Source organism: Lacerta agilis, chromosome 9 (assembly GCF_009819535.1).
Source record: "Lacerta agilis isolate rLacAgi1 chromosome 9, rLacAgi1.pri, whole genome shotgun sequence".
Lineage (NCBI taxonomy): Eukaryota > Metazoa > Chordata > Lepidosauria > Squamata > Lacertidae > Lacerta > Lacerta agilis.
The window spans coordinates 30,421,741-30,439,291 of NC_046320.1; the positions used below are offsets into that span (position 1 = coordinate 30,421,741).

A 17,551-nucleotide genomic window follows, 5' to 3' on the forward strand; every position below is an offset into this window, starting at 1 on the left:
ATAAATAAAGCTGGTTTGGAGCTTTTGGGCAACAAACCCATATTTCCAAAAGATCAGACTTTCTCTGATAAGGTGATCGCAAAATGCACTGGAAATTGTGGGATAACGATACGACATGGTCTAATCTCCCCAAAGAGAGATCTGAGTGAATGCTTGTTAAATAGCAGATGTCATTTAACCTCTACACAAACAAATGGGGCTAAATGCTCATTAAACAGAGAGTCTAGGAGTGACCCAAGTGGCTTCAAGAAAGCCACTAGCTCATGGCAGCCACGTATCCCCCATGTCCCCAATGTGAGCTTGTTACTCTACATGATTTTAGTAATGTATCAAGGAAATTGTTACATTCCAACTCCCCCACCTCTGAGAAGGTCTCTTTAGGAAAAATATTGATTATGCCCAAATCCTAAAACCCCCAAAGGAAGATGATTTATTGCCAAAGAGGCCAAATGCATCTTCAAAAAGAGCACAGCAGAAAGCAAACTATGAATTTCCGGGGAGCTCAGACATGCCATAATAAATTACGCCTTACAGCTAAGCAGGAGGCAAGTTGTGGAGATGTTACCTGCAACTATCAGTTCCAAGCTGAAAGTGTTCTGACCAGCTCGATTGGTGGCAACACATGTATAGATGCCAGCATCCCTTGCTGTGACAGGCTCTATGATCAGGGAGTGTACACCATTCTCCCGTACAAGCATTTTGTGGGAGCTGTCAGAACGTATAACTCTTCCGTTGACTTGCCAGCTGATATCTGGTGTTGGTAAGCCACTGACCTTAAAATGGAACACAGAAGAAACCTCAGCGGGACAATAGTATGGAGAGACAATAGAAAGAATACAAGCGTTTTTTCAAGAGTATCCAGTGTGAAGGCCCAGAGCCACCCCTGGGGGGGGACCCCTCTTGTTTACATACATTTCCTCTTGTTTTTATTTCTCCCTAACCTTCAAGGCCATAAATGGATCAAAACCCATCACCACTTCTTTTTTTTGGGGGGGGGGGAGGATTTCCAAGCACCTCTAGCTTTCAGTGCCAAAGTGTATTTTAATACAGTATACATTCCATAATAGCATTAGGTATCATGACACACAAAATGAAACTTTCAAATGTGATCAGTCAACTCCTTACACTTTTGCCCTTGATTACCAAGAGGAGCAATCCTTTCAACATCCCTTTCTCTCCATAACAGCTGCATGGAGCCAAGTATTGAGAAAAGCAAAGGAAAAAAATGTGTTGGGAAATTTATCACTGAACTTCAAATTCCATTTCAGCTATACATTCATCACTTCTTATACTACATATTCAGAATGCTTTGAACAAACCACAGCTTGTTGAAAGATGTGCATCATTAATAATGCTTACTGCTTATAAAATGTTTTTTAGCAACAATGTCATGAAAAGCTCAGGGAGGCTTCAAAAGCAGACAAGTAAAATTCCGGATTGCTTAGTTCTATTACGCAAAGCGCCTGAACACCTTTCAATGCGATCGTTTTCAAATTGTCCTCTGTACAAGAAAACTTAAGTGGGATAAAACAGGAGTGAGGATATCTTTTAGCCCAAGGGCCACATTCCCTCATTGGAAATCTTCTGAGGACTCATGCCAGCGGTGAGAGGAGTGAGGCAGAAGTGGGCAGAGCAATGGATGCAACTTTTACCTTTGTACGGAAAGCAACATTACAGCAGCAAGACATAAATCAGACTGCCTAGACACCCATGTTTCTACCCAGGCATGCAAGAGGCATTATCTCATTTCAAGGACAAATTCCAGCCAGGGAAAAGCACTGGAGGAGGGGGAGTAAGGCCAGTGAAGGGTATGTCTTGGGGAAGAGGCGTAGCCAAGGGAGAGTCCTAATGACTAGATAGAAAGCTTAGAGGGAAGCCGCCCAGAGTGGCTGGGGCAACCCAGTCAGATGGACGGGGTACAAATAATAAAATAATAATTATTAGAGGGCCACATTTGGCTCCCATGGCTTGAGGCTCCTCATCTCTGGGTTCAAAGGAGGAATGAAAACAATGTTAAGACTAATATGCATTATATTTTCCTCTCTGTGCAGATGTATCTCAATTCAGAACTTCAACATGGGTTCAGTATTGACCAGGAGAATTACAGCCTTCACCTGGGCATGTGGCTTCAGTGAGGCAATCTAATAGTTGCACTGATATAATGCAAAACACGGCAGTATGACAGCTTTGCAAGCAGACATTTGTACATTTCACAAGGAGGCATCAGAATGGGACATCCAACTACATCCGGCCATTTATTTACTTAGGTTTTAAGCTTGCCCACTCTAAATACGTTAGATAAATTCATAAATCATATTCCTCCCAACCAGATGCAAAATCCTCATATTGCATTTCACAGGTCAAGTAATAATAAAGGTTGAAAATCTGGTGGCATCTGTTTGATAGGTTAGCTAGAAATAGGAGCACAAGTGTAGATTACCTTTGGTGTGCTGGAATATTTCTGTCCTTCCTGCTCGCTTTGCTACAACAATGCCATGTCTACTCTTCAACTAGTCTTACTTCCTGGTAAGTGCATAAAAGGTACAGGATTGCAGCCTTTGGCTCTATTTTGGAAACCCATGCATTCAAAGCCACTAGAGGGAGCACATATTTTATCTATAAATCCATTACCAGAGCGGTGCTTACTGTTAACTTTCACAATGTCATTTTTCACGTGATGACATTTCATAAAACATTATGAATCTCTGCCTTAATAAATTTCAGTATCTGCTGGAGAAATAAATAAAACTGCCTTTAAAAAGCTGAACTGGAATCCAGCCTATGTAGTTATGAAGTGATCTGATCAGGAATCCAACTACAACACAAGTTTATGGGAGTCAACTCTCCACAAGTGGAATATGCCTATTAGGCTCACCATCTGCAACCAACCCCATGTATTTGACAAAAGAAGTAGTAGTAGTATATGATGATCGTAAAATCCAGTTGAATATGACCTATAAAAATTTAAATTAAATTAAAAATGTACCTTGCAGTCCATTCTGCAAAGTTTTCCTTCTTGAACTATCAGATCTCCCGGGGCCTGCAGGAAATGAGGTCGGAAGAAACGTTCCTGGATTGGTTCATTTTCATCTCCACTATCCCTTGATCGAGATCGAGGTCTGCAAAAATATATATACAGTGGTACCTTGGGTTACAAACACTTCAGGTTACAGACTCTGCTAACCCGGAAGTAGTGCCTCAGGTTAAGAACTTTACCTCAGAATGAGAACAGAAATCGTGCACCAGCGGTGTGGCGGCAACGGGAGGCCCCAATAGCTAAAGTGGTAAAGGTAAAGAGACACCTGACCATTAGGTCCAGTCGTGTACGACTCTGGGGTTGCGGCACTCATCTTGCGTTACTGGCCGAGGGAGCTGGCATACAGCTTCCGGGTCATGTGGCTAGCATGACTACGCCACTTCTGGCGAACCAGAGCAGCGCACGGAAACACCGTTTACCTTCCTACTTGCACTTTGACGTGCTTTCGAACTGCTAGGTGGGCAAGAGCAGGGACTTAGCAATGAGAGCTCACCCCGTCGTGGGGATTCAAACCGCCGGCCTTCTGATCAGCAAGCCCTAGGCTCTGTGGTTTAACCTACAGCACCACCCTTGTCCCTGCTAAAGTGGTACCTCAGGTTGAAAACGGTTTCAGGTTAAGAACGGACCTCCGGAACGAATAAAGTACGTAACCAGAGGCACCACTGTAGACAGAACACATTCATTTTCGTTCCCAGGCTCTGTCCTAACCATAGCCTAAGGTTAAGAGGTTTTTCATTACTGACAGTATTCCCAAACTCTCAACAATGCACATACTTTTAAAATAAAAGTAAATGTGAACAAAATGATGGACTAGATTTCACACATATGTTCCCTCACCTGTGACCATCAACATCCCTCCCCTAAACTTTCATTAATTTCAAGTAGACTTTGAATTGGACTAAGATGAGAGGAATTTTTCTTATGTACCCTAAGCAAATTCTTGGCTTTCAGAAGAACTTTGGGGCAGGGGGGAAGAGTAGGCTCTCTACCACAATACTGGTCAATAAAATGAGTAAGATGCAAGGGAGCAAAAGGCAACCTCTGCATGCCTACTAGAACATAAATTTAAATTGCTCCCTATTTATGAGTCACATAAGGTTTGCTCTGTTACGCACACATCCAAAACTGAGTGCTGACAGAAGCTCGAAAATATATGAAGTGCCAGATGTTAGCAACACCATCGTGTTTCAATTAATTTTGGATATATTAACACACCCATACAAGAAAATCAATAAGAGTCTGTGGAATTGTGCATTTAAATCAATCTCTCACTGGACCAAATAGCTTGCAACACACACATACACCCCACCACATACTAAATTGGAAATTACACTTGATAAATTTAGCAGCATAATTTATTTTAGTGGGAGAGATTCAAGGACATGCTTAATCATTTTCTTTTTTTATGCTTAATCATTTTCTGACAAAGGGTGTAGCTCAAACGTTTTCTTAAATTTGGCTAGATCACTACTTTTAGTTTTTCTTGATTTTCCCTCTTCCTTTCTCTTATCATACACTTCTACATTTTTTTTCATCTTTGCAATGTTTGAAAACATGGAAGTGTGCAATACACACTCTTAACTAGTTTCTGCAGAACACACAGCAGTGGCACAAATTTTAAAGGAAACCAGATCTCAGTTCCTTACAGCAAACTATAGACAACACCCCCCCCCCATATTTTTTTTACTTTGCATTGCCCCAGCAACAGAAAGCTTTTTCTTGTGAACATCAGGACAAGGCTGCTAATTGCTGCTTAACTTTATGTAGCGACTGAGTTCCACCAGGGTTTTCCTGGGTCCACATGCATTTGTATAGGGGTTGTGCATCTTCGCTTTTAATTTTGTATGTTTATCACAGCAAACACCAGTGAAGCCCAGGGACTGCATAAAGCCTGCTTTGGCTAAGTGTGATGTGTAGACCAGGCCAATGCCATGCTAACGCAAACTGGCAGAGAGGCAATCGCAGTCGCTCTGCTCCCCCCCCCCCGATTGTTCTGTTGCTGTGCTGCACTGCGCCAAGCCATTGTTTAGCTTAGCATGTTCCAGACCTGTAGCCATGTGGTTTAGTGCTTTCGGGTAAGCAAAGAGCTGCAAACCATGAGACAAAGTTTTGTTATAGCTAGTGGTCAGTCTTGAGAGAGAGCCAAACTAGGAACTCCGTTTTGGATGACATACTAAGCCGAATTTGACTTAGTGCAGTGCAAAATAAATGGGGAAGAGTCAATCGGCTAGGATCTCCTACCCAGAAGCCTGTGTTTTGGGGCTGATGACATTATGTGGGAATCAGGTCTCTGCAAAATGGACCCAATAATGTTTTTTTTTTTAATGTGTTGATAAGGAATTTAACCTTCAGCTATTAAATGGCTTTGGACCCAAGTATTTTAAGCAGTGCTTTCTCTTGCACACAAATCTGCCAGGAAACTGTGGTATACTTTCTGAGGTACAGCAGTGACTACAAGAGAAAAGGCTTTTTAGTAGTGGCACCCAAGCCATGGAACCCTAGCCCGAGACATGCACCTGGGGTGTTCCGCAAATTTCACTTGCAGTGCCATTTCATATATTTAACATATTAACTATTTTACCACACAGCTCAGTGGCACCTAGAATCAGGATTGGGTTGAACCTCTTAGGCGTCTAATACAGAATTTCCTATGACGAACTGTTAACTGTGTCAAAATATTGGGAATCAAAGCAAGCATTACCAGAAATAAACATGGAAGTATTTATTTCTGTATTGGAACCACAAAGGACTCATGTTAGAACTCTTGGGAAAGACGTGCATATGCCCATGGTACCTTCTGACATGCGGCTGACTAGGAGGTGTCCGGGGACTACGTCCTCTCTGGTTGACGGCTTGGACCATCAGCCTTCCTGTGCAACTTACCCTGCCCTATCAAGCAATGGAAGACAAATACAGATGTTATACATTTGAGAGAAAACAACAACAATATATGCTGTCAATTAACACTGAAGACTACACCAAGTGTTACGCAGTTGTACCAAATGCTTCCACTGGAGAGAATCCTGTATTTCCCACAGCTGGTGTGTGTGTGTGTGTGTGTGAAAGAGAGCAGAGAGCTAGATGCCACCAAGGACATTATAGAAGGGCAAGAGAACCCAGGGACTCTATAGAAAGGAACAGAGAATGTGCAGCAATGTCTACAGCATCACCAATGGCACCTCCAAGCTTTATCTGGCTGTTGGGCAGGATTGCCCCAGGGGGATCCTTCCTCTTCACCATCACAGCTGCTATTCACTTACTTGTCTTTTCCGTCTCGGGCCCAATCTACATTGTCACCGGCAGGTATTATTACCGGTATGTTAGTAAATTACTACTGCTATTGCACTAAAAAAATTGTGCTTGCGTATGGGGAGGGTTGTTACATTCTGGGGAAAACCAGGCATGGCGAGTTAATAGGTAACTTATAACAAAGTAACACATTAAGCCACACACCCCTGGGAGTCACGCCAAAAGCATACAAAACCAGCTGTACAAACACAGAAAGAGCCTGTAGCCAGTCGCTATTGTTTGCTTGCACAAATGCCCCCCTCCCTCCCAAAATATCTAAAAGGTAGAACCAGAAAGCTGAATGGAAAGAGCAATAAATATTTCTGGCATGTATTCTTATGTGCTCGAACAACAAGGAATTTGTTCTCCAAAGTATGAGGAAGGCTGTGACAATTACACCTCTTCTTCTTCTTCTTCTTCTTCTTCTTAACATTTTAAGAGCACCTTCGAGTGTTTAAAGGTCTTCGTATACATTAGTTTTATTTACTTTGTACATTTATGACCTGCGTGTTTCTTCCATCATGGAATTCGTGCTGCAGCATCCAGGGCGTTCCCCCCTTTAGGCACTGACTAGAATATCTGCTCGCCCTCTGCAGGGGCGATGGGGCACTTGCAGCCTGGTGACTCACCTATCACCACCTGCCATACCGCTGTGGATCTTGCTTCTGACAAATTCCCCTCTCCCGCCAGCTGCTGGAATTCAAAATTCCTGCTTGAGCGGGAGTTTCTGCTTCTGCTTCTCCCTCCAAGGTGGTATCCCTTAAAGGGATCCCGGGGAAGGTGCTTTGGGGCAATAGCACTCGCCCACACAGCAAGACGGTGGTGGTGGTGGTGGTTCGCAACCACTTTATGTATGTCATGGATCAATCCCAGATACGCCTTGACCCCTGGTATCCCTCCAGCAGGTGGGCTGGAAGTGATGGTGGCTAGCCCAATGGCATGCCAAACTCACTGACATATGTAATCAAAAAAGTTGTGGCGAGTTTATGGCACCTGGGCATGCAATCAGACTCACTTTGCTTTCGCAGGGCAGCCTCATCATCATCTTCCCTCCTCACCGTGCCCTGGGATCAACACCCCTGTAAGGTATGCCTGTATTATTATTTCCCATATTTCTAGGTGAGGAGACAACTCATTTACTGTAAGCCACCCAGAGAACTTTTAGGTTATGAGACAGTACACATATGTCTTAAGCTGGGGTTTTTTTTAAAATCCCACTGAAATACAAAGGAGGAAAAACATTTAAAAGAGGGGTACTAAATAAATACAGCACGCCAAGTTTGCAGTAAGAGAAAGGATATCTGAATAAAAGGATTTCCAAATTTGTAGCACAGTCTCTTAGCCCTTATCAATGTGTTCTCTTCCCTAAAAGGACATAAATTGTAAAGTTGAAACAGCAAAGGGTTTGTTTGTTTTTTTAAAAAGACACCACTGTCTTATTATAAGTATTTGAAATATGTAATTAGTCTTCGGTGAGGATGACAGAGAGTGCCAGCCACATGTAGTTAAAAAAATTAAAAGTGGGCAGTTTGCAAACTGGAGTTAAGAGGTGAATCCTAGGTCTGGAGAAGCTGAAAAACTTACAAGGCAAGGGTTGGGAACTTGTGGCTCTCAGTATGTTGCTGCACCATAAAGCTCGTTCAAAGAAGAAAGTTGGGTCTTCGTAACCATGATATCATTGAGCTTGTGTTTTCCCTGGAGCTGCATTGGACTAACAATTCTACAACAACTTTTTAAAATCCGTAATACATTTTGCAAATGCAGGCTTCAAGCCAGCATACAATTATGTGTACTTGAATCTGGCTAAAATCCAGTGGGACTTAAGCACACATAATTATCTTCTGGATTGTGTTTAGGATTATCAGGTCCTTGCCTGCAGTTGATGTCTGTCTAAAAGCTCTACAACAGAGAGAGCATTATTCTCTGCTACCCACTCAAGTCCACCATTTTCTCCTGTAAGTTGTGAGGCAAAAGTAAAAGTTTGTTGTGTGAAATGGGTGACCATAAGAGAGAGGACTTTCTCTATGGTGCCTGCACATCTTTGAAATTCCTTCCCAGTAGACCTGCAGTGGGCAGTTGACACTTCAGGCTTTTTTTGAAAGGCCATAAAGACTCCTCTGTTTTAATGTCCTTCCCCAAGTAGCACTACACCAGATAATTAATAATAATAATAATAATAATAATAATATAATACCCCACCCATCTAAGTGGGTTGCCTCAGCCACTCTGGGCAGCTTCCAACTTAATAAATACTACAGTGAACAGTATTTCTTAACAGTGCAACTTTTGTAGTTGGCATGAAAGTCACGTAACCCACTAGTGCAGTGTTTCCCAAACTTGGGTATCCAGCTGTTTTTGGACTACAACTCCCATCATCCCTAACTAGCAGGACCAGTGGTCAGGGATGATGGGACTTGTAGTCCAAAAACAGCTGTTACCCAGAGGAATTCACATTCACACTAGCCACTTAAAAACAACTTGTGCTTCCTCTTCCTTACCGGCAGCCTCACTTCCACTTTCACCTCAGTGACTTCCTTTGCTGAATATAAGTTGCCTTTTAAACAAGGCCTACTCAGATAAGCTTTTTTTACTAAATGCTCATTACAACCCACAGACAGCACTCTACACAACTTGCAAAACAACTTTTGGCACAATAGCATCTTCATGCTCGAGACGACATTCATATGAGTAACAAAAGGCGACAAGTATGAACAGAATTGTAGGCAAGCTGAAATTATGTCCTTTTGAATCTTGTTCATGTTGGTGACTTAGCAAGCCCACAAACAGTTAAGTCAGTGGACTACTGAACCCAAGCAATTATCAGTGAGAGCAAACTAAAAGTTGAAGCCCATGTTCCCATTATCCTGGACAATTTAAATAACCAAATTACTGCCCATGGCCTGGAAATGAGTTCTTAAATGAAGTTTTTACAGTGCACAGAAACATCTTTATATCTCTCCTTCAGTCATCTCTATAAATTAGTCTTAACTAGCAAGAGACGAGTACACTTGCTTCTTTTAAATTTACTATCTTCACCCAGGGTGCAATCCCTACTCAAACCCCTTAAGATCGCAAAGCATCCCTTGTCCTGATAAAAGGCAACTGCTGCTCAGGGAGCACACTGTCTCACTTAATTCTTCATAGGGTGTTTCCATGCTACATGATGCTGTTGCAGGAGGAGCTACAGGAAGAGAAATTAAAATGTGGGCTGTTTTTAAGTCACGTGTAGTGCGGTGCCTTCTGACAGATGATGGACTACAACTGCCATCACACCTGGCCACTGGCTGGGTCATGGGAGTGGAAATCCATCATCCTCTGAAGGGGGCAAGATTGGGGAAGGCTACCTTTTCACAACTACTTTTGAAAAGATTAAGCTGGTCAGCTCATTACCGACCTACTTAAATCTTCACTCAAACACCCTCTTATATGGACGCATTAAGCGCATCTGTGCTAGCTTTGAGGCCTACAGGCATACTTCCATTATTGTTTAGGATTACAAAGCATGGCGTATTTCCATTGGGTGATGATGCTACACAGTTGGAATCTACATCTTCTGGTGTGAAAAGCTCATGCGCCGATCCACTGCTGCCCTTAGTCTCTAATGCACTGTTAAAAGCATACTGGAACTATGCTAACGCCAGGAGACGTAATTGTGTTTATTTGGAAATTATACCGTGACGAGAGAATATAAAATGACTAGATGAACCAAGCTTGTCTTTGTTGCATAATAAATAAACTTCCAGATTCATCCAGAGAGTTCGCTGATCCGTTTTCCAAAATAAATACATAAATCAAGCACCCTTTTGTCCTTCAGCCAAAGAGGAATATAAGCAGAACATTTTTAATTTAATTTTTTTAAAGGAAAGCACTGCTTCAGTTATTGCTTATGGTAATGACTAGAAATAAAATAATCAAAAGGTGCCTGGTGACCTTCACGGAATAATGCTACCCCCATATATCTTGAGCACCCCAGAGATTGTTCTGAACACTCAGATAATAGCAGGTAAGAATTCAGCACAATTGACAGAGTAGCAATAATCCACAAAAGCAGAGAGGCCCATCCACAAGCACAAAGTGATGCATCTCAAAACATGCACTGCCACTACAGTAGTGCAGAGATGCAAAGAACTGCTATGTCTGAATGTTCCTATAAGTCCCTATGCAGATGTGGCAAAACTACCCACTCACAACAGAGGCAGATGGGAAGCAGGCAAGGTCACAGCACTGGATTGGAGAGAGATGCAGCAGTCTGCTTTGTTTGTGGACAGATGTTTGGATCTTACAGGGGCTTTTATTTCATCCATGGGCCTTTGGGGATATATCACTAAACTATGGTTTGGTGGTGTTATGTGAGAGAGCCTTAGGCTCACAAGCTATCCTGCCCTCTCAATTCTTCACTTCTGCTTTTAAACTAAATGATGCTTCTTGTATGTGAGAACTTATATAACTCTGGTTTGTTTAAACTTTGGCTAGTAAACGAGTCAGGGTCATGAACCATGGTTTCATCCTGAACTGATTAAATTAACCAGAGATTAACCTAATCAAAGTTCCCCCAAGACGTAACCAAGAACACTTCTTAGTTTAAAAGTAGAAGCTTCCAATGTCCTCCTCATGGCTGCACCAGAGAAGGAGAGGGGGGATAAACTCAAGTCTTGCGCATGCAATGCTACAACATAGCTTAGTCTTATGTCTGAACTGGCACAATTTCTGTCAGCAATGCAGTGTGCCTAACAGAGCTTGGAAATTACTACTGTTAGTGTCTACATGCATAATAGGAAATGTTATATATGTTCACAGCAGTGCTTTATGTAGACTCAACATTTATGTTTCATGGTTTTCTAATATTTTGATACCAAACCAAGTTCTATGTATTTTACACAAAAGGGGAGGGGACAGTGGTGACTCTCAAGCCTTTCAGCAATGGAACCATTATGGTTAAGTAGCCTAGCAACGTTCATAACAGGCTACAACACTCTCAAAGAGGATAAGCTGTGCTTTAGTGATAGAGTTCATTATTTGTAAATGTAATCCTACTTGCAATTTGGGTTTGGAAAGATCTTTGGTGCTACACCAAATATCTTTTATTTTTTGACTCTTAAGATTGCAATCTAGAAGAGGGAGTGAACAAAGTAGGTGTCTGGAAAAGGATGTGCCAGTAAGGACACTTCAGCTGCCTTCCTTGCCTGAGAAAAACCCACACTCAGTTTGGATGCCTTACAAATAGTAATTATGCACAGGGTCAGGCTGTTGTTCCTTTAAACCAGGGATGATGTCAGGGACCGTGCTGAGGAGGGCTGCACTGAGGAAGAATGGTGGGAGCCACACCCTCCTCCTGATCCCAATTCTTCCGAGGAGCAGGAGGGACAGTGTAGATTTGGAACAGTGGTATGCAGAGGGGCATAGTTCAGAAGGCAGAAGCTGTGGAATACTGGATGTGGAACAGCTAGCAGAATAAACACTAGAAGAGAAGAAGTTAACAGATTCACAAAGTCCCGAGAGAGCTCAGAAGTGGCAGAACAGAAAACACAGCGGTTCCAAGCTCAGATTACAAAACGTAGGGAGTAACGTATCTTAATAGGGATGGAGAGGGGAGGTGAATTTAATTGGGAGTGCCGTCCATTTCTAGGAGAGGAGTCCTAGACTAATCCGCTTCTGGCGAACCAGAGCAGCAACATGGAAACGCCGTTTACCTTCCACCAGAGCGGTTCCCATTTATCTACTTGCACTTCATGCTTTTGAACTGCTAGGTTGGCAGAGCTGGATAGAGCAACGGAGCTCACCCTGTCGCAGGGGATTCGAACCGCCGCCTTCTATCAGCAAGCCCCATAGGCTCAGTGGTTTAATGCACCTTCTGAACCACTGTCTCAAGGCTATTTGCACTAAATCATTAGAAGCAGCCTAAAAACAAACGAACAACAAATGCATTTAAAACAAAGCAGCAGCAGTAACAAGAGGGCATGCCTCACTATTACCTATGCTGGCTGGGGCTGATGGGAGCAGGAGTACAACAACACATGGAGGGAACTGCACTGGCTACCCCTGCACTCTAGCCTACTGGAGATGCAAGTAACACCACTTCTTGGGTCTCAAGTTGTCATGAAACAACTTCCCAGTGAGCCAGACTGCTCTGCCTACAGTTAAGGGCCTACTTTCCTTCTGGAGGATCCGTTCTGGCGGTCACAATAGTTGACAATCAGGTTTTCAACCTTGCTTCTGAAATCTTTTACCTAAACAGAGCGGCATTTGTTGACCTGAGGTTCCTAAGGGGCAACACAGGTTAAGAAGCGTATTATTTCCCTTGGCAATCACAGCAGGCACTTGCGTTCTAACTTTTACTAAAAGAGCACGGCTTATCCTGCTGTGCTCTGTTAAGCTGACTTCTTCTCTTTCTGCAACAGGCAGTAAAGCTTACCCAATGTCTTTGTTTGTTTGCCACTCCACACCATTGGCTAGCCTGATGGGGTTTATGGAAACACCCAATAGGACATCTGGACAAGGGGTAAGTTTTATTATGGGGGACAGAGTGGGGATTCAACATGGTGTTGCCACTATTGGCAGGTGCCCCAGTTTTCTCATAACATATAATTACCCTCCGTAGCTCCTTGTTGCCCTGGACTGTTATATGGGAATGCCTATCATTTGGGTACTCATGGGCTAACTTGTGAAGTTCCACAGTGCCCCTGGGGCTCAACTGTGGAAGAGGGAATTTCATTACAAAAAAGGAGTTTGGCATATCTCTTGGCTGAGGGGCTCAGACGACTTCCTATAGCCAGTTGTGTGGAGCCTGTGATCGGCAAGGGGAGTCCATCTATGCAGGTAGCCAGGCTGGAAACATTTAGATTAAGTGGATCTCATTGTGATAACGAAAAGCTTCACAAGCCAAGGAAAGAAAGGTGGCAAGAAGGTAAAAGAAGAAAGGACTGCTACTCAAGAGTAAGCTTCATCGATGAGTCTGGTGAGGTGAGGGACTGATTAAGTTCCAAGGGAAGTGGCTGGCATTTTAATCTTTATTTTGCTCAAAAGGGAATATACTGGTTTTCAGTAACTTTTGCACTATATAGTTTTTCTTAAAACTCCATACTTTTTCCATCTTAGTAAACGATTTACTTGTTTCATAAACCTGTATGGTCTCTGATTTTAACAACCACGTGTTCAGAAGCCAATAGCCTACACTACCATTAAGATGTTTCAGGGGGAATTTGCAAGTCACTTTGTAGAACTAATCAAGGTGGGCTGAACTGGGGGATACATCTGTGTCAGCCAGAAACCCCCTTCCCATAGGTGACATGGGGCCCTGGCAGGTGGCCATCACAAAGTATCAGGAGTTAAGTTTCCATGACTGTTCAGAGCTCAATCATCTTCAACAGGGGGTGCATTAAGGTTGCACGAGAACACCACCTAGATGGCAGTTGCTCAGAATCAGGTCACAACAGAAAAACCTCCTTCTTTTTAATAATCCCTGGAGGAAACGTGTTTGCAACTTGGCAACATCTACCCTATTGGTCCTGCCCTATTGGTGTGAGATGAACATGGATGCTTTAAGTATCATCTGATCCCAAATGACATGACCCGTCAATTAAGTTAACCGAGAGTCAGGTTGTGAATGCTTTAGAGATATGTGCCAGGAGTATGCTTACTCCTAAATCAAGACTTGGTTTACCTGAGGGTTGGCAGCCATGATAGTGTAATTCCCATCATCATCCAGGGCGGAAGCAGCAGTGTGGAGAGAGCAGGTCCCATCAGGTTCTCTTTGCATCCTGTAGTGCTCGCTCCTTTTAGATATTTGCTTCCCATCTTTGAACCAATAGATCTGTGTCAGAAAACAAAACGCAAGTGATGAAGGAGGCAGACAAGGAATCAGAATGAATAGTGTGAGCAAGCCTCATCGGCGCAAAAGGCACAATAAGAATATGGAGCAAATCCCTGCCTTTCCTCCTCTTTTCGTTTCTTTGCTCTCCATATGTCTAACAGTGCTGGTGCACCTATTTGTGGCATCTGGAGATCTGCACTGTTGAGTGTGAGGAGGCTAGTGGTCCTCTCTTGTTGTTGCGAGAAGCTGAGCTGGAAGTTAAGGGCTGCCACCAATGTTACATATAATGCCAAAACTGGGGCAAAGCGGGTGGGCAAGTGCAGGCACAAATTAACAGCCTGCTCCTATTCCTTACCTTGGTTCCAGCTGCAAGTCAGACACCCATGCTTGTCTTACCTTTCTCAGGTGACTAAACTGAGGGACAAGAATCAGCAGTGCAAAACTGGGCGTAAAAGCACTGCACTGATGTCATCTCCTGCAACTTTGTTCAAGTCACTTTAACCTCATCCTTGCTTTTTAAAAAAGGGACGGGTTGTAACTTTCCTCCACACCAAAACTCCTGCATGTCACCCCATCTATAAAATGAATGCCTGAGGTTTGTTGGTTTACACTTTTATCTAGGCATCCCTATCTATCAAGACATTATGAGCGGTTTAAGCTTCTTGAACTCAACACATGGAAAAATGCAAAGCCTTGTACATTTGACCCATGTTTTTACACTGAATACAGGATGGCAGTGGGCAAGGGAGACAAATCTTGGTGACAGGCCCTCCTATATTGCATTCAACACACTGTTAGAATGAACACACACATATGGTATCTGAAGAAGTGTGCATGCACACGAAGCTCATACCTAGAACAAACTCAGTTGGTCTCTAAGGTGCTACTGGAAAGAATTTCCTATTTTGTTTCCTATTTTGTTTCGACTATGGCAGACCAACACGGCTACCCACCTGTAACACACATATAATCTCCCCTGTGCAATCAGAGATCCTGATTATAGCAGGTTCCTGGCTGTGTGCACAGTTTGTGTGTGTGCTGGGTCTGTTCTGACAATCAACAAACGTATGTGGGTTGGAGCAGGGCATACTGCCATGACCCTCTCCTCCCAAATGAGTATACAGTACAACACAAACACACACAGGTCACACTAACAGGACTCTTTTAATGCTGTGATAATCAGAAGGCAAATGAGAGCTACTTTCCTACAGATATTTTTTTGCAGCTCGCAAACTGTTCAGCTGGGCATGCCAAGCTTCTGTCCAGCACAGCGAAACTAAAAGTTTGCCCAAAAAAGGGTGATACGCATTTAGATTTGATCTTCATCAGTGAACATTCCTTCCTGCCCTTCTCTCTAATGGTTTCCTCACCAGATATTGCCACCCAGGATTTGTTTGCACTGAGACTAACATCCGTGCATTAGTTTATCAGTGAAGAATACATGTGCTGCTTATAATTACTTTGAAATGTTACCAGTAATTCTGAAATGAAGTCAGAAAAGGTCACTTTCATTTACAAAGGGTGGAAAAGGCCCCCCAAACAATCTCCCCCCCCTCCAACTATTAGCCACTATATACAGTTACATTTGTTTGACTTCAGGACCAATCCCAAGCCTTGTATAAATACTCATGGAGGGATTGAACCAATTTCTTCAATAACTCCACATCGAAGGACATGATGTTATGCTTAGGCTGCAGGCAGATACAGCAGCAGTACACATGTTACTCATCGGTAGTGGGACGTGAAGCAGGATTTCCCACAGCATCAAATACATGTGGCCCCCAGTTGTATGAGCAGACCTGACAAACTAAGCCATCCCTCTTAGCATTAGTTATCTCTTTGAATGAGTAAACTTACAAGGGTGCCAGCACACTGGACTACCTGTTTCCGATATTCATGAATGAAGATGAGAATTGTGCAAGGAACTCATAGGAAGATCTTTAATCTCAGGGCAACTTGCCTGAAAGCTGCTGGTTAAAAGGTTTTTTTGAGGAAGCACAGCAAGGAGGTGAATTAAGGGAGCATGCTCGCTCTCAAGACACCTGGAGACCTCAATCACTTGGAAGGAACGTTTACTGTATTATTACATTCCCAAAAGCACAAAAAAGAAGAGATGACCCAAAGTTATTATAGATTGCAACAGCCAATTCTGTCAAGATCCTAACCTTTCCTGATGCTTGATCATTATGCAAAAAAATTAAGGGAAGGCCTATCACTGTCCATCCAGCTCCTGGGAGTTCATACTTCCATGTAAGGTTCTCCAGCATTGAGAAGTACCGTGCGTCAATTTCACTCAGCAGTCAGCTGTATCTCTTCCTAATGCATGTGTGTGCAGGACTGCAAAATGCCTATGCTGCCAACAAGGGCTTGTTAATGTGTTCTCCCACACTGACATCACTTTTCTGTTTCACATAAAAAGGCATGTTATCATTTAAAAACCTATAGGACTTAGCAAAAGCGAAGCTTCAAAAATAAGTTTGAACTTGCACACTTCAGATTTCGTAATGTTACCTGACATCTGTTGATCTTGTAAGAGCCAGTAATTGTTTTATAACATAACACACTTCTTTCATTACAGAATCAGAAGGCTTGCCAGGAAGTAGCGATACAGTAAATACCTGGTGTCCTAGATTAACACAGCTATAAAGTAGCAAACTGCTTCCAAATATGGCTTTTTTCATTATTATTTTTTAAAATTCTGCTATGCAACAATTAATGGAGGATGTCAATTCTGCCCCAAAGCCATAGTCTCCCCCCCCCTGAAATTTACCATTATCATATGTATGTTGCCTTTGTCTATTTTTGCAGTGAATTTGAGAAAAAAATACAAATCAAATTTTGAAATGCAAGATTTTCAATATTAAATTTTCACTTTTTGAGAATGTGAACAATAAAACTGTTGATAGAAAGAGTTTCATCTGCCCCAAAAGGTTTTGCAGCTCACTATAAAATTTTGAATGCTCAAAAATCCAAAAAACCCACCCCTGAAATCAAAATTTAAATTAAGGAAAATTGGGCATACTTTCAAATTTGTGCAGAATTATATTTTTTTATAAATAAAAATATAATAATGATTAAATGTTTTTGCCTCCTAACAATCAGCTCTAGTGGCTGGATAATAAATGTAATAGTTATAATAGTAGTAGAAATGTATATTAGGTCAAAAAGAACTCCCAGAATTTCAGAAGAGTTCTTTCACAACTGGTTTTTAAGTTCCTGAAAAGGGAGTTGGCCATAAACCATTGCAGGCCGCTTCAGTACCCAACATGCATTATTTGGAAAACACAAGATCACTTCCTGAAATGAATTCCTGAATGCATGCTTGTGGAAGAAATCTTACATCAGAACTGGTTATTCACATGTTATCCAGAACTGAATCTTACAGCAAGACCTGACAAGAACTACGTACGGATCTT

At 42.5% G+C, this 17,551-nt stretch overlaps 1 protein-coding gene across 1 annotated transcript in view; it reads right to left on the minus strand.

Annotated features, from left to right (window-relative positions):
- PALLD (palladin, cytoskeletal associated protein) overlaps positions 1-17,551 on the minus strand; it is a 207,587-nt gene that overhangs the window by 13,574 nt on the left and 176,462 nt on the right. The window contains 4 exon segments of the mRNA XM_033160304.1: positions 566-773; positions 2,987-3,119; positions 5,832-5,926; positions 13,986-14,135. Coding sequence (XP_033016195.1) covers positions 566-773; positions 2,987-3,119; positions 5,832-5,926; positions 13,986-14,135 — 586 coding nt within the window.